At 42.5% G+C, this 19,423-nt stretch overlaps 1 protein-coding gene across 1 annotated transcript in view; it reads left to right on the top strand.

The window, feature by feature from the left end:
- The window catches only part of DGKQ (diacylglycerol kinase theta), a 1,232,715-nt gene that overhangs the window by 693,379 nt on the left and 519,913 nt on the right, over positions 1–19,423 (top strand). The window contains exons 4-5 of the mRNA XM_086961841.1: positions 10,358–10,443; positions 19,058–19,183. Of these exons, the coding sequence (XP_086817967.1) occupies positions 10,358–10,443; positions 19,058–19,183 (212 nt within the window). The remainder of the gene's footprint in view (positions 1–10,357; positions 10,444–19,057; positions 19,184–19,423) is intronic.

A 19,423-nucleotide genomic window follows, 5' to 3' on the forward strand; every position in this document is an offset into this window, starting at 1 on the left:
TGACTGCTCATATTTGCTTCCCTTGATACTGAAGTTTGTGAGTCCTGGATGGACTAGACTCGACGTTCCAAAAAACGGGGACATCTTCCTTTCTGCTCCTGGCTAAAGACACGAAACTTAGTACTTCTCAAAATAAGACAAAATATCAACAGGGTTATTGTGTGCATTTAGGACGTGCCTCACCCTGAGTAAAACCTTCCCTTTCAAGGAAGCCAGCACTGGTTCCATCATTTAATGTTTTGCTTTCTGGTTATTAGGTTGAGCATTCAAGATCTCTTGTGTATACTTTAGTATATCTTTTGTATATACTTTAGAAAATACTTACATGTATATGTACTTTGTGGGCTCTGGAGATCAGCCCTCCTGCTTCTGCTTAGGGACTTTTTTCTGTTCAACTGTCTCTATTTAACTTCCTTCATAGAAAACGACCAGTAGAGGTCAGTAGAGTACCAGAATTGCTTTCTGCTTAGAAATTTTATTTTTTTAATTTTCCTGGCAACTGCCTCTATTTAACTTTCTAGATAGAAAACGACCAGCAGAGGTCAGTAAAATACCAGAATCACGTTAGCATTCTCTGTATTCCTGTCCATAGAAATTGTCTTCCATGAGTCCCCGCAGACCATAATATTTTTTTCAAATCTTGTATTTTCAGTGATATGCCCACCGAATGCCCTGATTTTATATTAAAAACAGAGCTATGGACTATACCATTTCCCGCTGAAAGGCAATATTTCTCTCCAGGTGTTCCCATACCTGGCGTGTCACGCACTTTGGTGCTTACTTAGCCTCCATGTTAAAGAACAGTAGATGTTTCAGTACCCAGGCTAATGTGCTGCATAGCTAAATACATATAAGATCCCAAAGGTGAGGCCGATTGCATTACAAATGCTTGTTTTTTTATTGCAATAACTAAGATCTTTTGAACTGAGAAAGACAACACTCCCGGTTGTAAGCAGACAACTCCTTATCCACAATGTTACCGCAAGGGGATGTAGTTCCAAAGACAACACGTCTCCCATGCCTATTGTCCGATTACTTGTCATTCCATTTTGCATGATCCATTGCATTACAAAAATAGCAAAAATTCCCGCACTTTCACCAGCATCCACTAACTATCACAACTCTTCAATGGGGTCCTAGAACAACACAAACCATAATATTAAATAACCTTAAACGTCAGTTGATAAATGCATTTTGTTGTGCCTCTCTGTCAAAGCTGCTTTGATTCGTGGCTAGAAAATTGTGTCCAGTTCGTGTCATGTACAAGGGAAAAATCCAGCTGCTCCGCTAATACCTGAAATTGCTGTAAGTTCTCTTTAACTTCAAGCCAGCCTGCACGAATTTCTTCTTTCCCTGGCTTTGACTGGCAGTACTTTCTTGTGATAGAAATAAAATTGATGCCAAGAAAATTCCGTGAAATAGATGGACCTGTAGATTCCTCACCCACCCGATGAACCAGCAATAGTTTGGAATTATTGCAGCTCCTCTGGTGAATGTTTGCTCACCAGAAAAGTATGGAGACCTCAAGGTAATGAATATTGGAAGATCCTGGAAATTATAGACCAAGGGGGCTCGACGGCCTCGACTCAGGTAGATATTAACACTGCCTTTAGAGACTATTACGCCACATTGTACAGCCCGCACCGACACCTCTCACACACGGCATTTGAGGAATTAATGGGGGACTTAGAACTGTCCAGCTAGCGGACAGACAACGTGACGACCTGAAATGCCATATCACGGTTGCAGAAATCCGGCAGGCCATCCACGCTCTCCCGAGGAACAAAATCCCTGGGAAAGACGGCCTCCCGGCCGAGTTTTACGAGACATATATCGACCTGCTGGCCCCGCGCCTGTAGGTTATTTATCAGGAGGCACTGCGAACTCACTCATTACCACAGTCGTCCCTTCAGGCTCTGATAGTTTCCCTCCTGAAACCGGGCAGAAACGGAATGCAACTGGCTAACTACAGGCCTTTATCTCTACTAAACACTGATTATAAAATATTGAGTAAGATACTAGCGACAAGACTAGCCCAGTACATCCCACAACTGATACACCCTGACCAGTGAAGGTTTGTGCCCGGCAGGAGCACAGCTATGAACCTCCGGAGGTTGGCCCAACTCATGCTGCATGATCAAGCAGACAAAGGCACAGAGGGCTGTGTTTCCTTGGACCTAAAACAGGCCTTCGACTCCCTCAGATGGGATTTTATGTTTGCAACATTTGCAAAATTCGGGATACCGCCCGAGTATATTGCTTGGGTCAGACTACTCTACACCCGCCCCACGGCGCGAGTGCGAACGACCAGATGCATATCGGAGACCTTGACCATCGAGAGAGGTACCAGGCAAGGCTGCCCGCTATCCCCACTATTATTCATCTTAGCACTTTAGCCGTTGCTTTGTAAACTCCGGACATGGGCCCTCCACAGGGGCATAGCGAGAGGCGGGACAGAACATGTGGTGTCCGCTTATGCCGATGATATCATACTGTACCTGCGGGACTTGAGAGGGGACTTAGACCCCATACCCAAGATATTTGAAGATTTCCGCACACTATCGGGCCTCACTATCAGTGAACCCAAGTCTTACGGATACTGTTTTGGCGCTGCTGGTGCGTCCACCCCATTGCCCTTTGCGCCACATACCTTTCAAATGGCGGAAACGACTTTCCGTTACCTTGGGATACAGGTATATAGGGGAGCCGAGGACATGTTAGACGGCAACCTGGGCAGAGCACTGCTGGCACTGAAATCGCAGGTACAATTCTGGACAACATTACCACTATCTGTGGCAGGGAGAGTGGCTATCTCCAAGATGGTTGTACTCCCCCGCCTAATTTACTACTTCACCAGCTTACCATTTCTGATCCCAGCTACATTGTTCCGGGCGTTGGCTACGACCCTAACGGAACTCATCTGGGGCTCGGGACGGAGGCGCATAGGGCTTGCCAAGTTACAGCTCACCTCAGAGGCTGGTGGTATGGGATTACTGGACTTACGAGCATACAACTTCGCCTGTCAACTACAATGGCTTGCCTACTGGCTGGCGGGTCGAAATCTGCATGAAATCGGCATGTCGGCAGAGGACCGGTCAAGAGGGAAAATACATGCACTACTCTTGCCCCATTCGGAGCTGCCAAGGGAGTCACCCCCACTTCTCCGACTAGCAATACACTATTGGAGGAAAGCGGTGAAATACACAACACCGACGACCTCATATGCTCCTACAATCCCACTGCTAGGTATCCCGCTGGAGACGGGACTGTTATCAAACCAAACACTCACGGCGTGGCACGACGCAGGAGTAACACAAACCGGGGACCTGTTTGCAGATGGTCACATGATGTCCTTTGAGGACTTCCGGGCCACACATCATATCCCGGGGGGATCGTTTCTCCTGCACGCCGGTATACGACGTTACATGACGAGGACATGGACGCAGAATGGGGATGAACCACCTACAAACCCGCTGCTAACAATGCAGTACCTTATGGGAACAGGCAGCCATCTAACTAAATGGATTATGACTGGTATCAGAACAGGGAAAGCGACAACGCTACAACCCCTAAGAACAAAATGGGAGGGTGACATAGGAAGACCACTTCGGGACAAAGAGTGGGAGCGCATACTTAGATTTCCGAAAAAAGTGGCCAGGAACCCGAAGTTCAAGTTCATACAACTGATGGTTCTACACAGGGCATATCTTACACCTCACCGCATACACGCTATGTTTCCTGACACGGCCGACACTTGCCCCCGATGCAGAGCAGATGACGCGAGGCTTTTGCATATGCTATGGGACTGCCCAAAATTAGGTTATTACTGGAACACTATACATAAGGCGCTCACCGGGGCAGCTACCCCCAGGCCAACAGATACCATAGAATATGCCATATTAGGGCTAGGGCCAGCGGAGCGTAAGAGAAGCGTGGCGGCCCGTTTCACTGATATGGCTATGTTACTCGCAAAACGTGCAATAACAATGAGGTGGAAATTGGCCAAACCGCCTGACCCAGAACTATGGAGGGCGGAGGTACTACGATGGGGTAAGGCAGAAGGTGAGGCACTACAGCGAGAAGAACGCAGGGGTCTCAGGAAAACGCCGATTTCTCTAGATTGGTATGCTATCCTAGGGTCTTTTGAAACGGGAGGGGCCAACGAGTCTGTCCACTCATCGACTACCGATTGAGGTGTAGATTGTTTAACCGACGCAACCCCATACCACCGTGGCAAATTATGATTCTGGGTGCAGTGATTGGAAACCCTGTACAATTATTGTTTGTGTCCCAATATGACTGTGTGGGAGCCTGATAAGGATACGAGCTGTATTGGGCAAAGCCAGGTACCGAGAGTTTTGGAACAAAATAGCGCATGAGTGCCGGGGGCCGGAAGGTTGGGAGGGGGGAGGTTTACTAGGAGGTTGTTTACTTAAGATGGAAATAAAATTGAAAACGTTTAATACTTACCATGACACTGTAAATCTACGAGCATATCACTGTACGAACTTCTTTAACCTCATCGCTGCTGTTGATATTTTCCCCCTGTGCTGGGCCCCAATGATAATGGGTGTGGTCGTGACGGAACCATTTCGTCATCAGCACAGCTCAACCGTGTCTGATGACGGAATGGTTCCGTCACCAGCATCGAAGGGGTTAATGTAAAATGTCAAATGCCAATGCTCTATTAATACTGCTAATAAACAGATTTTCAAAAAAAATGAATATTGGAAGATTCAAATACTGTTTAGAAGTTTACTTTGACAGGGCTGCTGTACACCTCATGGTAAGCACAGGATGCAGTACAATTAAAACACCTGTCAAAGGCACCCATAAACTGAAACCTAACTGCCTAAAATCTTCTCTGTGGATTAGCAGAAGATGTGATTCAGTTAGAAAGTCTTCTCATGCTTTCCTCAGAACCAAGTTGCTTAGTTTGAAAATCGCTTTTCAGCACTGAATCGTACATAATGCGGCTAAAAACATAATTCATAGATAAGCATTTGGGAAATTAAATGTTATGATTTTGATTTAACTGCTTGATCTCCTTCTAAGGAGGAAAACCCATAGACACGCATGCAAAGTCATCAGACATTAGACTGCAAAGATTGCTTGAATTCTGTCCAAGATCAATTACAACGGTTTCTTTACTACATGGCGAGTCCACAATACAGACTTCTAATTCTTTGTGATCACGTTGCGTGTGATTAACATCCAAAAGGATAGCAAATCTGCAAGCCACCAACAAATATTGAGCCTCTCTCTGCATTTGTGTAGGGAAAGTGCTAGATGGCTAACCTGCCTATCCAACCTACCTGGGCAGTAATTGTAATTCCAAAAATTCTTTAACTTCACTTTCTCATTGAAAGGCTCATTTACACTTCTGGCACCCTCCTTTAGATTCTTGAAGAACATAAGTTGGTGGTAGAGAGCTACCAAAAATGATGGAAGTGTGTGAGATTTCTCCTTCTGTAAACCCAGCATGATTCTATCCCAATTAAGAAGAATTTAGACAAGAGGGTGCGTTTTACCTTTGCTATTGGAGTCAAGTTACTTGAGCCTAATGTTGTGAGTTTACCTTTAACTGCCTGAATTTCTTATTATGTATAAGTCAAGCTTTTGACACATGATCCCTCTAAACGGACTCTCTAGTGACTTTGTAAGAATCCTCTGAGCTCACCATCCCCAATTCAGGTGTCTTCTCATTCAGTACTCGGCACAAATCTGAACAATTCAAGAGCCAGCTTGTTACCTTCCTTTCCACAACGTGTTTCATTACCATGGAACCCAAACTCTTGCTCTCTTTTGACTTTTCTATGAAAAGATTAAACACCACGAGGCATGACACCCACATGGGTGTGTGAGGGTAACACTTCCACATAAGGAAGATCACTCTTGAACCATATATTCCATCCACACCTTTTCTTCAATGCTTTCTATACCCTCTCCACATAGGAAAAAGTACCCACACTGATTAGATGTGTCAATTATAGTGAGGAGCACTGGTACTGGACCCTAAACTGGCTTCTTGTCCCCCTCTTTGTGATTCATGATACAGGGACTCTTAGCCAAATTGATGGAATCTGTGTAATTAGGTCCTAAAACTGGATATCAAGACCAAGAGAATTAATACTTTAACCCCCCCCCCCCATAATGAAACAGTGCATACCAGGAGGATTTTCTTCCCCAAGTTTCTGCCTATAAAAAAATAGCAGAAAAACAACAGAACTACTTTTGTTCAAGTTCCTTTATTTGCCCCTGAAAGTACAAAAATATCATTAACTACACTTGCTTTTATAGAATTCAAACCTCAGAGACATTTGCCTACTCTTGGTGAGTGCCTTCTCAATCTAGGCAATGCGCTGTCTTCCCCTCTCACTGTGACTCTGCAGTACATCCGAACCCACCATATGTACAAAATGTACTTACTAATGACGACAGTCCACCCTGCCTCATGGCACCAGTATCAACAGTGTCCTGGTGGGTGGTGAATGGCAGTCTCACACCGAAACTAAGTGGTTGCGCAGACAGTGAAGGCACGAGCACGCCCGAAATTGGTATCAGCAGCAGTTTGGGGGTTGGCAGTGACATTGCATGGACCCCAATCGCCAGGCTCCACACAGAGGCCATAGTGCAGTGGTTTCAGAAGAGTAGCAGAGCAGCAAAGAGTAAGGCCTCAAGCATAGGGCTTCCCGAAAGCTTGTGAAAGCTTGCCTTCCTCAAGTGTACAGTGATCCCCTCATGCTTGCAGCCTTACACTGACTTGAAGCATACAACCATAATTAATCCATTGTTGCTGTGCAGAAACATCAACATATGTTTCCACAGCAGTGACTGTCCCTAATGGCTTTGGATCAAAAGGGCAAAATGGCCCAAGCATTCCAGAAGGGGACACTACAACGGAGAAATGTGAATGGGTGGGACTTGAAGGTTCAAGACGCCCCAAGGGATTATATGTTTTAGGGTCCGTATGTGTATGGCTCTGCCCGACTGTAACCGATTTTGTTATGCTTGCTTTTGGTTTTTGTCTTTCACAAAATACAAATTAAAACATTTTTTGAAAAGAAAGAGCAAAATGGCACCTGCAGTGCTCTTGTTGCAAACTTGTCTGCGTTAATGCACTGGCAGGATTATGGAACAGTTTATTATATATATTATGTTTGTCCTTTCGCGAGAAATAGTACCTCATTTGTGTCTGTGGTTAGAGTTGGTGGGTAACAGAACTCATTTTTTGGGGAGACTTTGACCCGAATAAGAGAGAGAGAAAGGCATAAAAGGGAGAATGAAGGTGGTGGAGGAAGATAGGAGACGAGTGACAGGGAGCATGTGTGATAAAAAATAACAACACGTGTGAAATGAAGGGAAGTGTGGGATTGTGTAATAGAAAGACCCAAAATTTAGTCAACTCTAGGTAGCTTTGTCAATTGGAGCCCCAGTATTCTGCAGTAGTCACCTTAGACTCATGCAAAGTAAGCACTCATGAGATAGTACCATTGCACTTCTTATTCATAATATTTAAAGGTGGATTCTTGGGAGTACCTGACCTATTTAGCTGACCAAAGAAAACATTTTTAAATATCTATTTAATTAATTTTTTAGTCGCATAATTATGAAGTAAATATTTTTTAATTATAGATAAAAAGTCAGCATTGAATCCCCCCAGTTGATAATATTTCCATTGTGTTGTATAATTCCACTGCAAATCAGATATCATATTATACTTTTGCTTTACATTTTGACCATGTTTATTTAGACCTTTCCTGAACAGGTAGGGTTTATTTATTTTTCTTGTTGCAACACATCCCTCATGATCCTCTTAGTGTATTTGCCTAAGTAGGCTGTTTTCAGATTGCCTGACCTGTGGTAGACATGGTGTTCTCATTGATATGAACATTTTGATAAAAACGAACCCTTATTTAGTTTTTGTTTCAAATATGTGTGAACTGCAAGAATGTTTGCCTGTGCATTCTCTGAATGAGTATGTTTGCATATTGAAGGAAATGTTTTCCTAATCTATACATGACAGCTCTTGAATTTGTGAAAGCATGTGCTCTAAAAATGATCCAATATATGTTTTAGCTTTTAATATTATGTAAGTAATCAAATTGCAATGCATATGGGTTAGAGTATATTTCCTAAGCCCTAAAAAGACACTGCAACCGCTCTGAAGAAAATTAATTCTGGAATGTGTACGTCCCTTCTCCCTGCAGAGTTAAGCTCATACAGGCATGAGTGTTCAGAAAATCTTTTATCTTAGTACGACAGAGCCCTGCTCGACAGTGGCGGCTGCTCAGGATGCAAAGTGGTGAGGCAGCCAGTGCGGGGATAAATACAAAGATAAGACCAGATAAAAACAAAAATATATTTTTTTAAATACTACTTACCTACCGCTGCTGCGTTGCCTTGCTCCTCTCCCAATCCTCGACTCCCACAGGATGGTGGACACTGTGCTGGCTCCCAGATGCCAATCTCAAAGCTGCTTGAATGCTGGGAATGCAGTTACCTAGCATTAGAGAAGTGATGGGATTGGTCTGAGCAGCCTGATTTGCTGCTCAGACAGGGCCAGCGAGAGCATGTGTGTTCTCCACCCAGCTGTGCAGCACTACTTGGGTTGGAGAAATGCTAAATGTGCTTTGGTTTGGCTGTCTAAGACGGCCGGCCAAACCGACATGCGCACTGACAGTTCCCATCATTGCTCCTCCTTGCTGCAGCTGCTGTCAAGGGGTGACCCTCCTGCCCTAGGACTCAGCTCACTGGCAGCCTGCAGGTGAGATGAAAAATAAAACAATAATAAAAAGAATGTATTATCATTTTTTCACTTTTAGAATCTGATGGCACTCCGCAGTGGGGCGATGCTCCTCTGCCATGATAGAGGAGCTGCCCCTGCTGCACAATCCCTGAAATCAGCACACCCAAGTATTTGTACATTATATTATAATTATTTTCTATACACTGTTAGTCTACACATAAAGTGAATAAAAATAATTATAAATAATTGCCTTAAATTTCTATACACGTTAAGGCAATGGTCAGATATGCTTCAATCGTATTTCATCACACATCCCTAATCAATTAGCCTGATCCCTACCAAATTTACAGCTAGCCCTCTAAGAACATAGTTGCATTATTTTGTTCATGTATATCAAGTCTTCTGTTTACCTTATTTTGCCATAAGGCCTAAAGCAGGAACTCTCTATTTTAGCATTTCTCAGCCAACCTTCTCACTTGTCTAATCCAGTACTTAATTTGAGCTGGCGGTTTCCGGGGCTCCTCACAGGCACTTAATTTTCAACACTGGTGCATATAACAGTCTGCTACATGGTGTCACTGTCTGTCTAATTTATAGATGAGCACAACATTAGTTGGTTATTAATTAAATATACATTAAAATGGCTAATACCTGCGGCCAAAGCCATTTTTATAGCTTTGGGGGCCTGGAATAGTGTGAATTGTCACACTCATAGGAGTGTGATGCTTTGTAGTTGTTTGTACTGTCCTTTGCAGCAGTGGAAGGAGCAATGGGCTGCGTAAGTTGCAGTCAGCTCCTGATAAGGGCCCTGGCACTTAGTGGTTTTTTTTTTTTTTTTTACAAATTAAGCTCTAATCAGGCCGCAAATGCCAGTATCTTATGTTCTTTTGCTATGCACTGCTTTTCTTTGGAGCATGGAGGGGGTAGCTTGTACTCGGCTGCTGTTTTCTACACTGCACCGTGAACAGTACTTTTGTTCGAATCTTTGCAAGTACACTCAAGATTATTGCTCATATAGGTCCTATTTTTCCTTCAAGACGGAGTTTGCAAGGTCATCTCTCGTTGAAACCACGTTCCAGCTGCGGTGTTTATTTAAGAACTTCAGAAAAAGCACAATTTTTCTTTCTCTGGCCTACTTACCTGAGCCTCGGAAAACATGCCAACCAATTACATATTTTAATAGTTGGCACAATGTGAAGGGCTCTCTTTCTAAAATAGGCAGGCCTATCGTCTAGGATTTATGTGTTTACCACACACACTATCTGATTAATATATATTCAGCACACATGCATTGATAATGTCAACTTAAAGCAAGGTTTGTGTTGTATGTAACACTAGAAAAACGCATAAAAAGCCATGCCACCCATGCCGGTTTCTGTGAAATCTTTGCCTCAGATTGAAAAGTGCAAAATACAGCTGGACTAATCTCCCGAATTATAGTCCCCGTCTATGTTTAATAACCATTATTTTCATCCAGGGCAACTTCTTTATTTCTAGAAACACCGCTACTTTATGTGCTACTTCCAGTGTTATATTTTTGATTCCTAGTTTCAGGGGTCGCCTGATATTTTATCTGATGTGTTTCTTTCCTTCCCTCTCTGTTTCTAGTGTGTGACCTGCAAGTGCACACAGATTGTGCTCCGTTTGCCTGCAGTGATTGCCGCCAGTGCCACCACGATGGACACCAAGATCATGTAAGTTCCCATCAGAGCATTCTGGTCAATGCAGCGCCAACACTGATCTTTGCTTCCCACGGTCTCAATTCAAGCCTGTCTAGCTGCTGTTCCTGGTGTCCCGGAGTCAGTGACAACATTCCTGACTGTGAAAGTATGAGATGATTGTATTTCAAGCTTCCCCACTTGCTAGAGCATGCGATCCAGGTAACTACCACTGGAAGGTTAGCATATTTCTAAATGCACATCACCCCCACGCCCCCAAATGGACTTCGGATCCTCGGGGGCAAGATATTGGAAGAGAAAGAAATTCCATCTGAAGGGGAGGTAAGGTGTTACTGTCAGTAAGTGGTTACTTAGTGGGGAAGGCCCTTCAGCCATTCTTAGCTCTTGTTAAGGGGGCAGTACACAATGTTCCACCACAGGTGGATAGAGGAACAGCAGGGAAGTATTGGCAGACCTTGTATCAGAGCCAATAGTGGGTAAAGTTAGTGGGCAATAAAAAGAGCCTTAAAGAAGACATGCTTGGTGGCCTGAAATCCCTCTAGCTCATTTCTCTTCAAGAAGAGGTGTTCCTGAATGTAGCTCCCTGGCAGCATTTCATAGCTTCTGTGATCCAGGGATTCATGGAGAGATCAGAGTCCAAAGTTCTCACATATAGCGCTCGGACAGATTGGGCACTCTGAGGGGCTGGCCGGGGTTTTTCACTGCCTGTTGAAGTCATTGATGCTTGGTGAACGTTAACATATCCTAAGGTGTAAATAACCCACCTGAACTGCACTGAGTGAGCAAAGCGATCAAAGCTTCCACCATGGAGTTTTGAGGGGAATTCTAATTCTTGTATGGTGTGCATAACATGCCTAACCTTCTGCACTCTTGTTAGGGTCTTATCCCTCTGGAAAGGCTTGTGAACATAAGAGCGAGTTGTATTTCGCAGGAAAATATTGCTAACAGTGATTGTCTAGTAATACGTTTAAAAGCAATTCAGATAACTTTTCCGTATGGTCTTCTAACATTGTTGAAGATATATATAGCTACTTTCCATTTTCTTCCATTTTTCCATCTTTCTAAGTAAATTCTTAGTCATGTAGTCATATATTATGACTGTGAATCTACTTAGAAGCATTTACGTAGGAAATGAAACGTTGCTCAGGCACGGTAACTGAACTCATCCACCCCAGCAAAAGTCTGCAAATAACAAGCAACATGTTTTTTTATACAATTGTTTAAATATGAATGTGCAAATGTAGCAACTTCACCTATATTAAATGGTATTTCAACGGGTTTAGGGCTATCGTTCAGAAGAGTAAATTCCATTTCGTTAGCGCAATAGTCGACAATATAAAACATATAAATAATTAAAACTAGACAAAATAGAAATGTAAAATTCATTTGCATTATCATTTAAACTGCTATCCTTAACTCCAGGCGGCATTATATACAACTCTAAATAATATTCTCTTATATTTAGCACAAATTACAATACTTTAAAACAATCAATTAGAGCATCAGCCTTGTAGCACCATTAACCCTTGGTTCATAGATTAATCCTTGACATGATACTACATATTCATTGGGTTTATGGGCCTTACAGTTTTAACCCTATTTTTGACCTAATAAGACTTGCGTTAAATAAGAATCTACTTACACTAAAAACAAATTTTTGCGAAGTATCAGTTTTCAATATTTGTCCTGCTTCTATGCAATGTCTGATATTCAAATTGCTACAAATTTGTTTAATCCATTTGTTACTCGGTTTGGCATATGCCGGGCAGGAGAATAATATATGTAAATCAGTTTCCTTGGACATATTTTGGCATAGTTCACAACATTTGTTACTGTTACCATCTTGATTTATGGCCCAATTTAATGTGTTCATATTTGTTTGTAACACTCCATATCTAAATTTCATGTATAGGAATTTGGCCAATTGTGGACGAACTTCATCCAAGAAGGACTCGAAACGGGCTACCTCCGTAAACAAAAGGAATTTGATTGTTAGTGAACCATTGTCCATAGCATAAAACACATTGTTTTGAATATAAGTCCAGAATCTAGATTTAAGCAATGCCCTAGAAGTGATGTTAGCTGTGTAGGAAACTCCCAGAAATGGTACACGCCCAGTTTCTCTAGCCAGGAAGAGACATGTTTGAGCCACGGAATGTTTTTGCTCTGATCAAAACTCAGGATCTCCCCTAGACCTGCTTTATAGTGGATCAATTCTGAGGTTGACCAGAGCCGGACCCAGTATAGTAAAGGTCTTAAGATTGCATAATGATCTGTTCGTTTAATGTTTAGATCCATGCCAATTGGAATTAAAGGTGTGTTTACAGGCAGACTTAACAATCTTCTGAAAAATGTATTCTCTTCTGGTTCAAAGCTCTTTTTGCAATTAGGTCCCAATATTTCTGCCCCATAAAGAGAAGCTGATTGAGCTCTATATTTAAAAACCTCTAGGGCGGGAGACACTGCCTTTGAAATGCTGCTTCCATGTTTATTTATTATGGGCAATGTATTCTGGAGCAAGGTAATCTTATTTATTTCTAGTTGTGGTTTCCAGGACAACTTTGTATCCAGGATTATGCCCAAATAATTAAAAGATTGAGCATATTCTAATTTTTGGGTGTTGGTTACTAGATTTTCTAAAAGACCTATATTTACTTTGAGGCCCTTGCTCTTACAATATGCATTGAAGGAGTCCAATAAGCTTCGTAGGCCTTTGGGGTTTGTGATATTAGTATTGTATAGTTGGCAAATGAGTCCCGTCACCAGATACCCCCTAACTTAGGCTAGTCATTGATACACCCGAGCAAATATTTTGGGATGTCATTAACATATAGTGAAAATAGGGTGGGCGCCAGTACACCCCCCTGGCACACGCCCCTTTTGACTGGGATGGCCTTAGTGAGTTCGCCCCTCGGACCCCATCTTACTTTAGAGTAATTGTCCTTGTGTAATTTTTTTATCTGTACGAGCATTTCATCTAGTAAACCTTGAAATTGCAATGATTCCCAAAGTAAATTCCGTGGGATGAGGTCGAAGGCGGGCCTAAGGTCTTCAAAAGCAATAAATAGATGGCCCTTTTTTATAGTAATATATTTCCAACACAAACAAATAAATCTAAAAACCTGATCTATTGTGCTTATTTTTTATCTAAAACTCACCTGAAATTTAGACAGCACACATTTCTCATCAAGCCAGTCGTTTAATCTCATTAAAATGTGCCTAGAGAAGATTTTTTGTAAAATGTCGATTAAGCTTATTAGTCGATAATTTGTGGGATCGTAATGATTGCTCTTCTTAAAAATCGGGATTGTCTCTGCCCCTTTCCAAGATTCAGGTATGGGGGCACCAGATGCAATTGCATTGCATAAACGATTTATATACGGCCCCCATATGCTGCTATCATGCTTCAACATGTCCACCGGATTTTATCGGGCCCTGGCTTAACTGCATTGATTGCTGTTAGCGTTTCTTCCGGACTAAAAATGGAGATCATTAGTATTATAATTAGCTACAAAAGCTACCCTTGCCGCCGCATAAAGACTGGAAAAGTGGTCCTCCCAGGTTTTAGCATCAAGGTAAAGATCCTTAGTGTCCTTACCTGTTTTATTGCCCTTTGTGATTAGGCGTCAAAAGCCTACTTGGTTCCTTGACTTAGCTGCACTAATTAGGTCCATCCAAATATTATCATCCCATATTCTTTTCGCTTGGGTAAGGGTGTGTTTATAATTAAGTCTTTTCTCATTTATGCCCATTAGGTCATTTGTTTTAAGTGCCAGTATGAGATCATCCTTTGCTTCTCGACACTCCTTATTGTACCATGGATTGTCTCTTATCTTTGGGTCTCTCCCACTATGGTCTTCAATTATTCTACTTACAATCGGAGCTAAGCCTTCTATCAATGTGTAGTGTGCAGCCAATGTCGGAGACTCGGCTGCTGGTGAGGCCATATGTAGGAAGACAACCTCTGCAAAGGTATCATATATCTACGTCATAGCTTGGATATCACCTAGAATATATGGCTACTTTACTGCTCGTCAATTGTTACTAACTAAAATACTATCTGTTGAGATATTTCTATCTTCATTATTCTCTATACAATCGATAAAATGGTCAATTGCTAATGTCAAGTGTAGAGTACGGTGATCACTATTGGTCTGGAATCTATTTTCAAATCAAGTAGATTTGGCCAAAACTTGATTGATACCAGTAAATAATCTAAATGGCGCTTGCAATTGCCTCTACTGAAAGTAAAATTCTTTGGTCTATCCGAGGATAGGTGACCATTACATGCTCCAATTCCCAATTTCATAATTTGTGCAGCAGCTATTGTACAGGGCACTGTCTAACTACTTTCAAGAGCGGGATGTTGTTTGCTACATCTTCCTCTTCAAAGAGGTCCTCAAATCCCACCACTGGCTCAAAATTACAATTCAGATCACCTCCTATGATTACCATAGCACCTGGCTCTAATAAATTCAAGAAAGAGTCAAGGTGTTTGATTACCAGGGATTCTTTTGTGGCTGGGCTCGGCCTATTATAAATGTTTATTAAATATAGTATTTTCTTATCCCATGTTTTAATTTTCACACCAAGCAGGTCCTGCATTGGTATTTTCAGTTGGGTTAACTCTATTTTAAGAGTAATTCTTATCCATATGACAAGACCCCCTGACGGCCTGCTTCTAGCTGATTGGATAGCATTAATACAAAATGTCTTAAACCCAACTTTATGAGGAGTGTCCAGTGCCCAGGTCTCTTGCAGTAGGCAGATGTTGCTTTGTTCAATATATTCTAGCCATTCAGTATCCCTTAGGTTCCTATTGAACCCAGCAATATTCCAGGAGGTTAGACGTAATTCTGGTGTCTTCTTTACAACTGTCTTTATGTTGTTGGGGCTAGGCGATTTAGGTGTTTCCTCTAGGAGATCTGGATAATCCTAGACAGTGTCCCACATTGCTCTTCCACCCATAATCGACCCTTATGCTCAGCCATAATAATGCAACCATTATCCTCGCCCTGTTCGCCTTTTGTGCACTGATTAGATGGAGTGCCTATCTGCTCGATATTACTGCTTGACTGATTTATAACTACGGGATGAATGTAATATTCTAAATTTGTTGGTTGTCAATCTAAGGCATCTAGATCGGATAACGCCTGGAATCAATTTAGGAGAGATATTGGAGTGTTGGCTTGTACAAAATTCATGGGGTGGGGTAACCATTATCCCAGAGCTAGCCATCACAATGACCTGGATCACAGCCATTATTTAGAGATACTTCCAGTAATAGTAGGCCACATTTATGCCAGGCATAACCACAAGTATAACTGGGGCGGCCATCACTGTGGCAGTAACAGTCACAAGATCGCCCATAATATGTCATGGAAGATAGCAGGGTGTCAATTACGGCTGCAGTGCAGTCTCCTTCCTTTATTTCATGTAAGAATGACTGACTTCACATGGCGGGGGTGGCATCGGTATGCCAAAGGAGGTTGATATAATTATAGTCCCATCTTTATGCCAGAGAGAGACCCCATTATGTCTGGGATAACCACTGCTTTACCTGCCATGATGATCATTAGGCGAGGGATGCCATGCATAATTCCAAAGAATTCTCACTATATTCTGGAGACGCATTTGTGCCAGGACACACAATATGGTCAAAGAACAGGGCAAGAGCGCTCATAGAGACACCTGAGCCCTGGCAGCAGGTCGTTCCATCACCTTCCATTACAGACACAGGCTGCTTGTTTGGGCTGAAATGTAAGGTGCTCACGATTCTCACACACCTTATACAGTATTTATGTATGAGCATGTCCCTGTGTGTTTGTGTTGGTTTTATCATACTGCACTCGCACTGCCGGGTATGGTTCTGGAGATCAGCCGAGAGGCCAGTGGACCTCCCCTCTTCCTTCCTTGAGGTTGAGACCACGTGCTGTGGCCACCCCGAGCACTGGTGCACACTGATGAAACGAAGAAGAGCATTGGAGAACCACAGGCACTCCGAACCCAGTGGCTTTCGACTAGAATGAAGCCTGGTGACGGACCGAGCCACCACACGCTTAACCTTTGATTGTCTATGGTATTCAGGGTCTCATTCAGCTGTTCATAGTGTATTACAGTGCCCAAACCGCCTCTGGTATATATTGTTTTCAGTGTAGTGTGATTTGAGTTTATTTGACAGCAATGCCCCCGCCTTTTGAACGGACCGACCAACGTGCACGTGTTTGAAGGAGTTCGGTCTGTCACAGAGTCTGTACCGTTTCTGTCCCGGAAGTACAAACTAGCCAGGATCTTAGCGTGTGCTATAAGCCAAAGAGGAAACCCAGAATGAAAATGTGATTGCCGAATGGCTTTTTGGGAGGCAGGTGGGGGCTTCCAGTTACTGCATGGCACGGGTTGGATGTGTTTGTGCCGGAGGCTCCTAGGGGTATTTCTCCAGAATGCAGTGCTGTATACTTCTTCAATATAATCTGACAGTTGCACATACACAGCCCTGATTATTGAAGGAAATTTAGGAGACTTTAAATCACAGAGCAATATAAATTTCATCTACCATGCGCAGGGACATCTTAAGGATTTTGGGGGCCCTGGGCCGAGTGCATTTTGGGGCCCTCCGTTCAGAACAGTTTTAAATTTATGATCCACTTTCATCTCTTATATGCCTTGTTTGGCCAAGTCATTTGACAGTGCACAGACACATTCCTCCAAATTCTAAAAGTGTTTACATCTAATATACAGGGAGAGTGACTTGTGTTTTCAATATTGTAACACAGCAGCAGTTCACTAATATTACTGAGAATAATCTCTGTGTCACCCTCCTATTTCTCATGTCCGGTCCTGTTTTGATCCAAAAGAAACATTTTTATGGATGTTGCATGAAACATGAACACAACATTTCTCTGAAAAAGGTCTGCAATAGACTCACACATCATCCATATTAAAAATAAATTAAAGGAAAATGGTATTTAAAACAATCTGAAAATGTTTCAAGGAAATCCGGGTACGACTCTGTAGAACAAAGCTGGCTCTATCAGGGGGCCCCCTTAAAGGCTGGGGCCCTGGGCCAGAGCCCACTTTGCCCATGCCTTAAAACGTCTCTGACCATGGGAGAGTAACACAGCCAACTAGGTGCTTTTTTGTCTCCGGTCATTCAGTTCTCATGATTTTATAAAGGGAAATCCAGAACCTGGGCTCATTGTCTGGAATATGGAAACCTGGTAGCCTTCTATTCACTGAATCATAAACTAATCGTGTAAAGGTTGAGCTAATATGACAAGGTCCAATGTCAATGTACAATGGCCATGCAGTTCTTCACTTCAACTGACAAGGTGAAATGGCCACACACTCCTTTACTTTGATCTGACTGGGTTAAATGGCCACACACTAATTCACTTTAATCTGACAGGGTGAAATGGCCACACACTACTTCACTTTAATCTGACAGGGTGAAATGGCCACACACTACTTCACTTTAATCTGACAGGGTTAAATGGCCACACACTACTTCACTTTAATCTGACTGGGTTAAATGGCCACACACTAATTCACTTTAATCTGACAGGGTTAAATGGCCACACACTACTTCACTTTAATCTGTCAGGGTTCAATGGCCACACACTAATTCACTTTAATCTGACAGGGTTAAATGGCCACACACTACTTCACTTTAATCTGACAGGGTTAAATGGCCACATTCTACTTCACTTTAATCTGACAGGGTTAAATGGCCACACACTACTTCACTTTAATCTGACAGGGTTAAATGGCCACACACTACTTCACTTTAATCTGACCGGGTTAAATGGCCACACACTACTTCACTTTAATCTGACAGGGTGAAATGGCCACACACTACTTCACTTTAATCTGACAGGGTTAAATGGCCACATTCTACTTCACTTTAATCTGACAGGGTTAAATGGCCACATTCTACTTCACTTTAATCTGACTGGGTGAAATGACCACATTCTACTTCACTTTCTTTGTGCCCAGATTGTGGGAGCCATATCACTGAGAGCTGATTGCCAAACCCCCAAGGAGGTGGCATTCCCAGCCATTCTGCTTTTCATTTTACTGAAGATTCACGTGAGAAAGACAACCAGCCAAATAAGGGGATTTTACAGGGTTGACTGACACATGGACGTTAGCCCCACATAATTGATGGCATTGGCGCAGACCAGACATTAGGCTACAAATCCCAGCATGCCGGAATCTGCGTTAAAAGCATAGTTGTGTCGGCTAATGTGAAAAAGGAGGAGTGGTTAGCAATGGGTTAAAATCTTGTGTTAAGCGTAATATAAATATGTTTATAATCGCCAGCAATGTATCATTTCGAGTGTACCTGTTTGTAAGGTGTCACATCAAACCCCACTTATGGCACCCGCCATCAGAAATCTGCTGATTGTAAGACCGTTTAATCAATCAATCAATAAAAACTGTATTCGGATAACAAAGTATCCATAAAAGTACAAGTCACAAAAACAGTTAAAAGAAGCAACATAAGACAGTTTAACCAGTTTGCCAGCTGTCCTCTGCTGATTAAGTTCGTTAGTGCCCGGCACTTTCTGCTTATGTTCTTCTCTGCGCCTTTCAGTCCTCAACCTTTCGCCTTATTTGTCCCTTCTCCTAGGATACTTTCCATCATCACTGGCGAGAGGGAAACCTGTCTTCAAGTGCCCGCTGTGAAGTCTGCAAAAAGACCTGTGGTTCCTCTGAAGTACTGTCTGGCATGAGATGTGAGTGGTGTGGCATCCTGGTATGTACAATTCACTGGCCTTCGTTGTATGTATTATGCAAGCTTCGAGTTTCTTTCTCTCATAATTGGTATTCGTTTACAGTTCAATTCTATGGTAGGAAAAGGTTTTTCTGTATTTCAGATATCAGACCTTTCCACTGCAGGGAGATTCTGCTGATATAGATTGAGATTTTAATGATTTTATTCTGCGAGGATAAACAGCATTGTCTGATGTGTAATAATAAACTGACGACCTTGAAA

The sequence above is a fragment of the Lissotriton vulgaris genome, chromosome 3_1 (genome assembly GCF_964263255.1).
Source record: "Lissotriton vulgaris chromosome 3_1, aLisVul1.2, whole genome shotgun sequence".
Lineage (NCBI taxonomy): Eukaryota > Metazoa > Chordata > Amphibia > Caudata > Salamandridae > Lissotriton > Lissotriton vulgaris.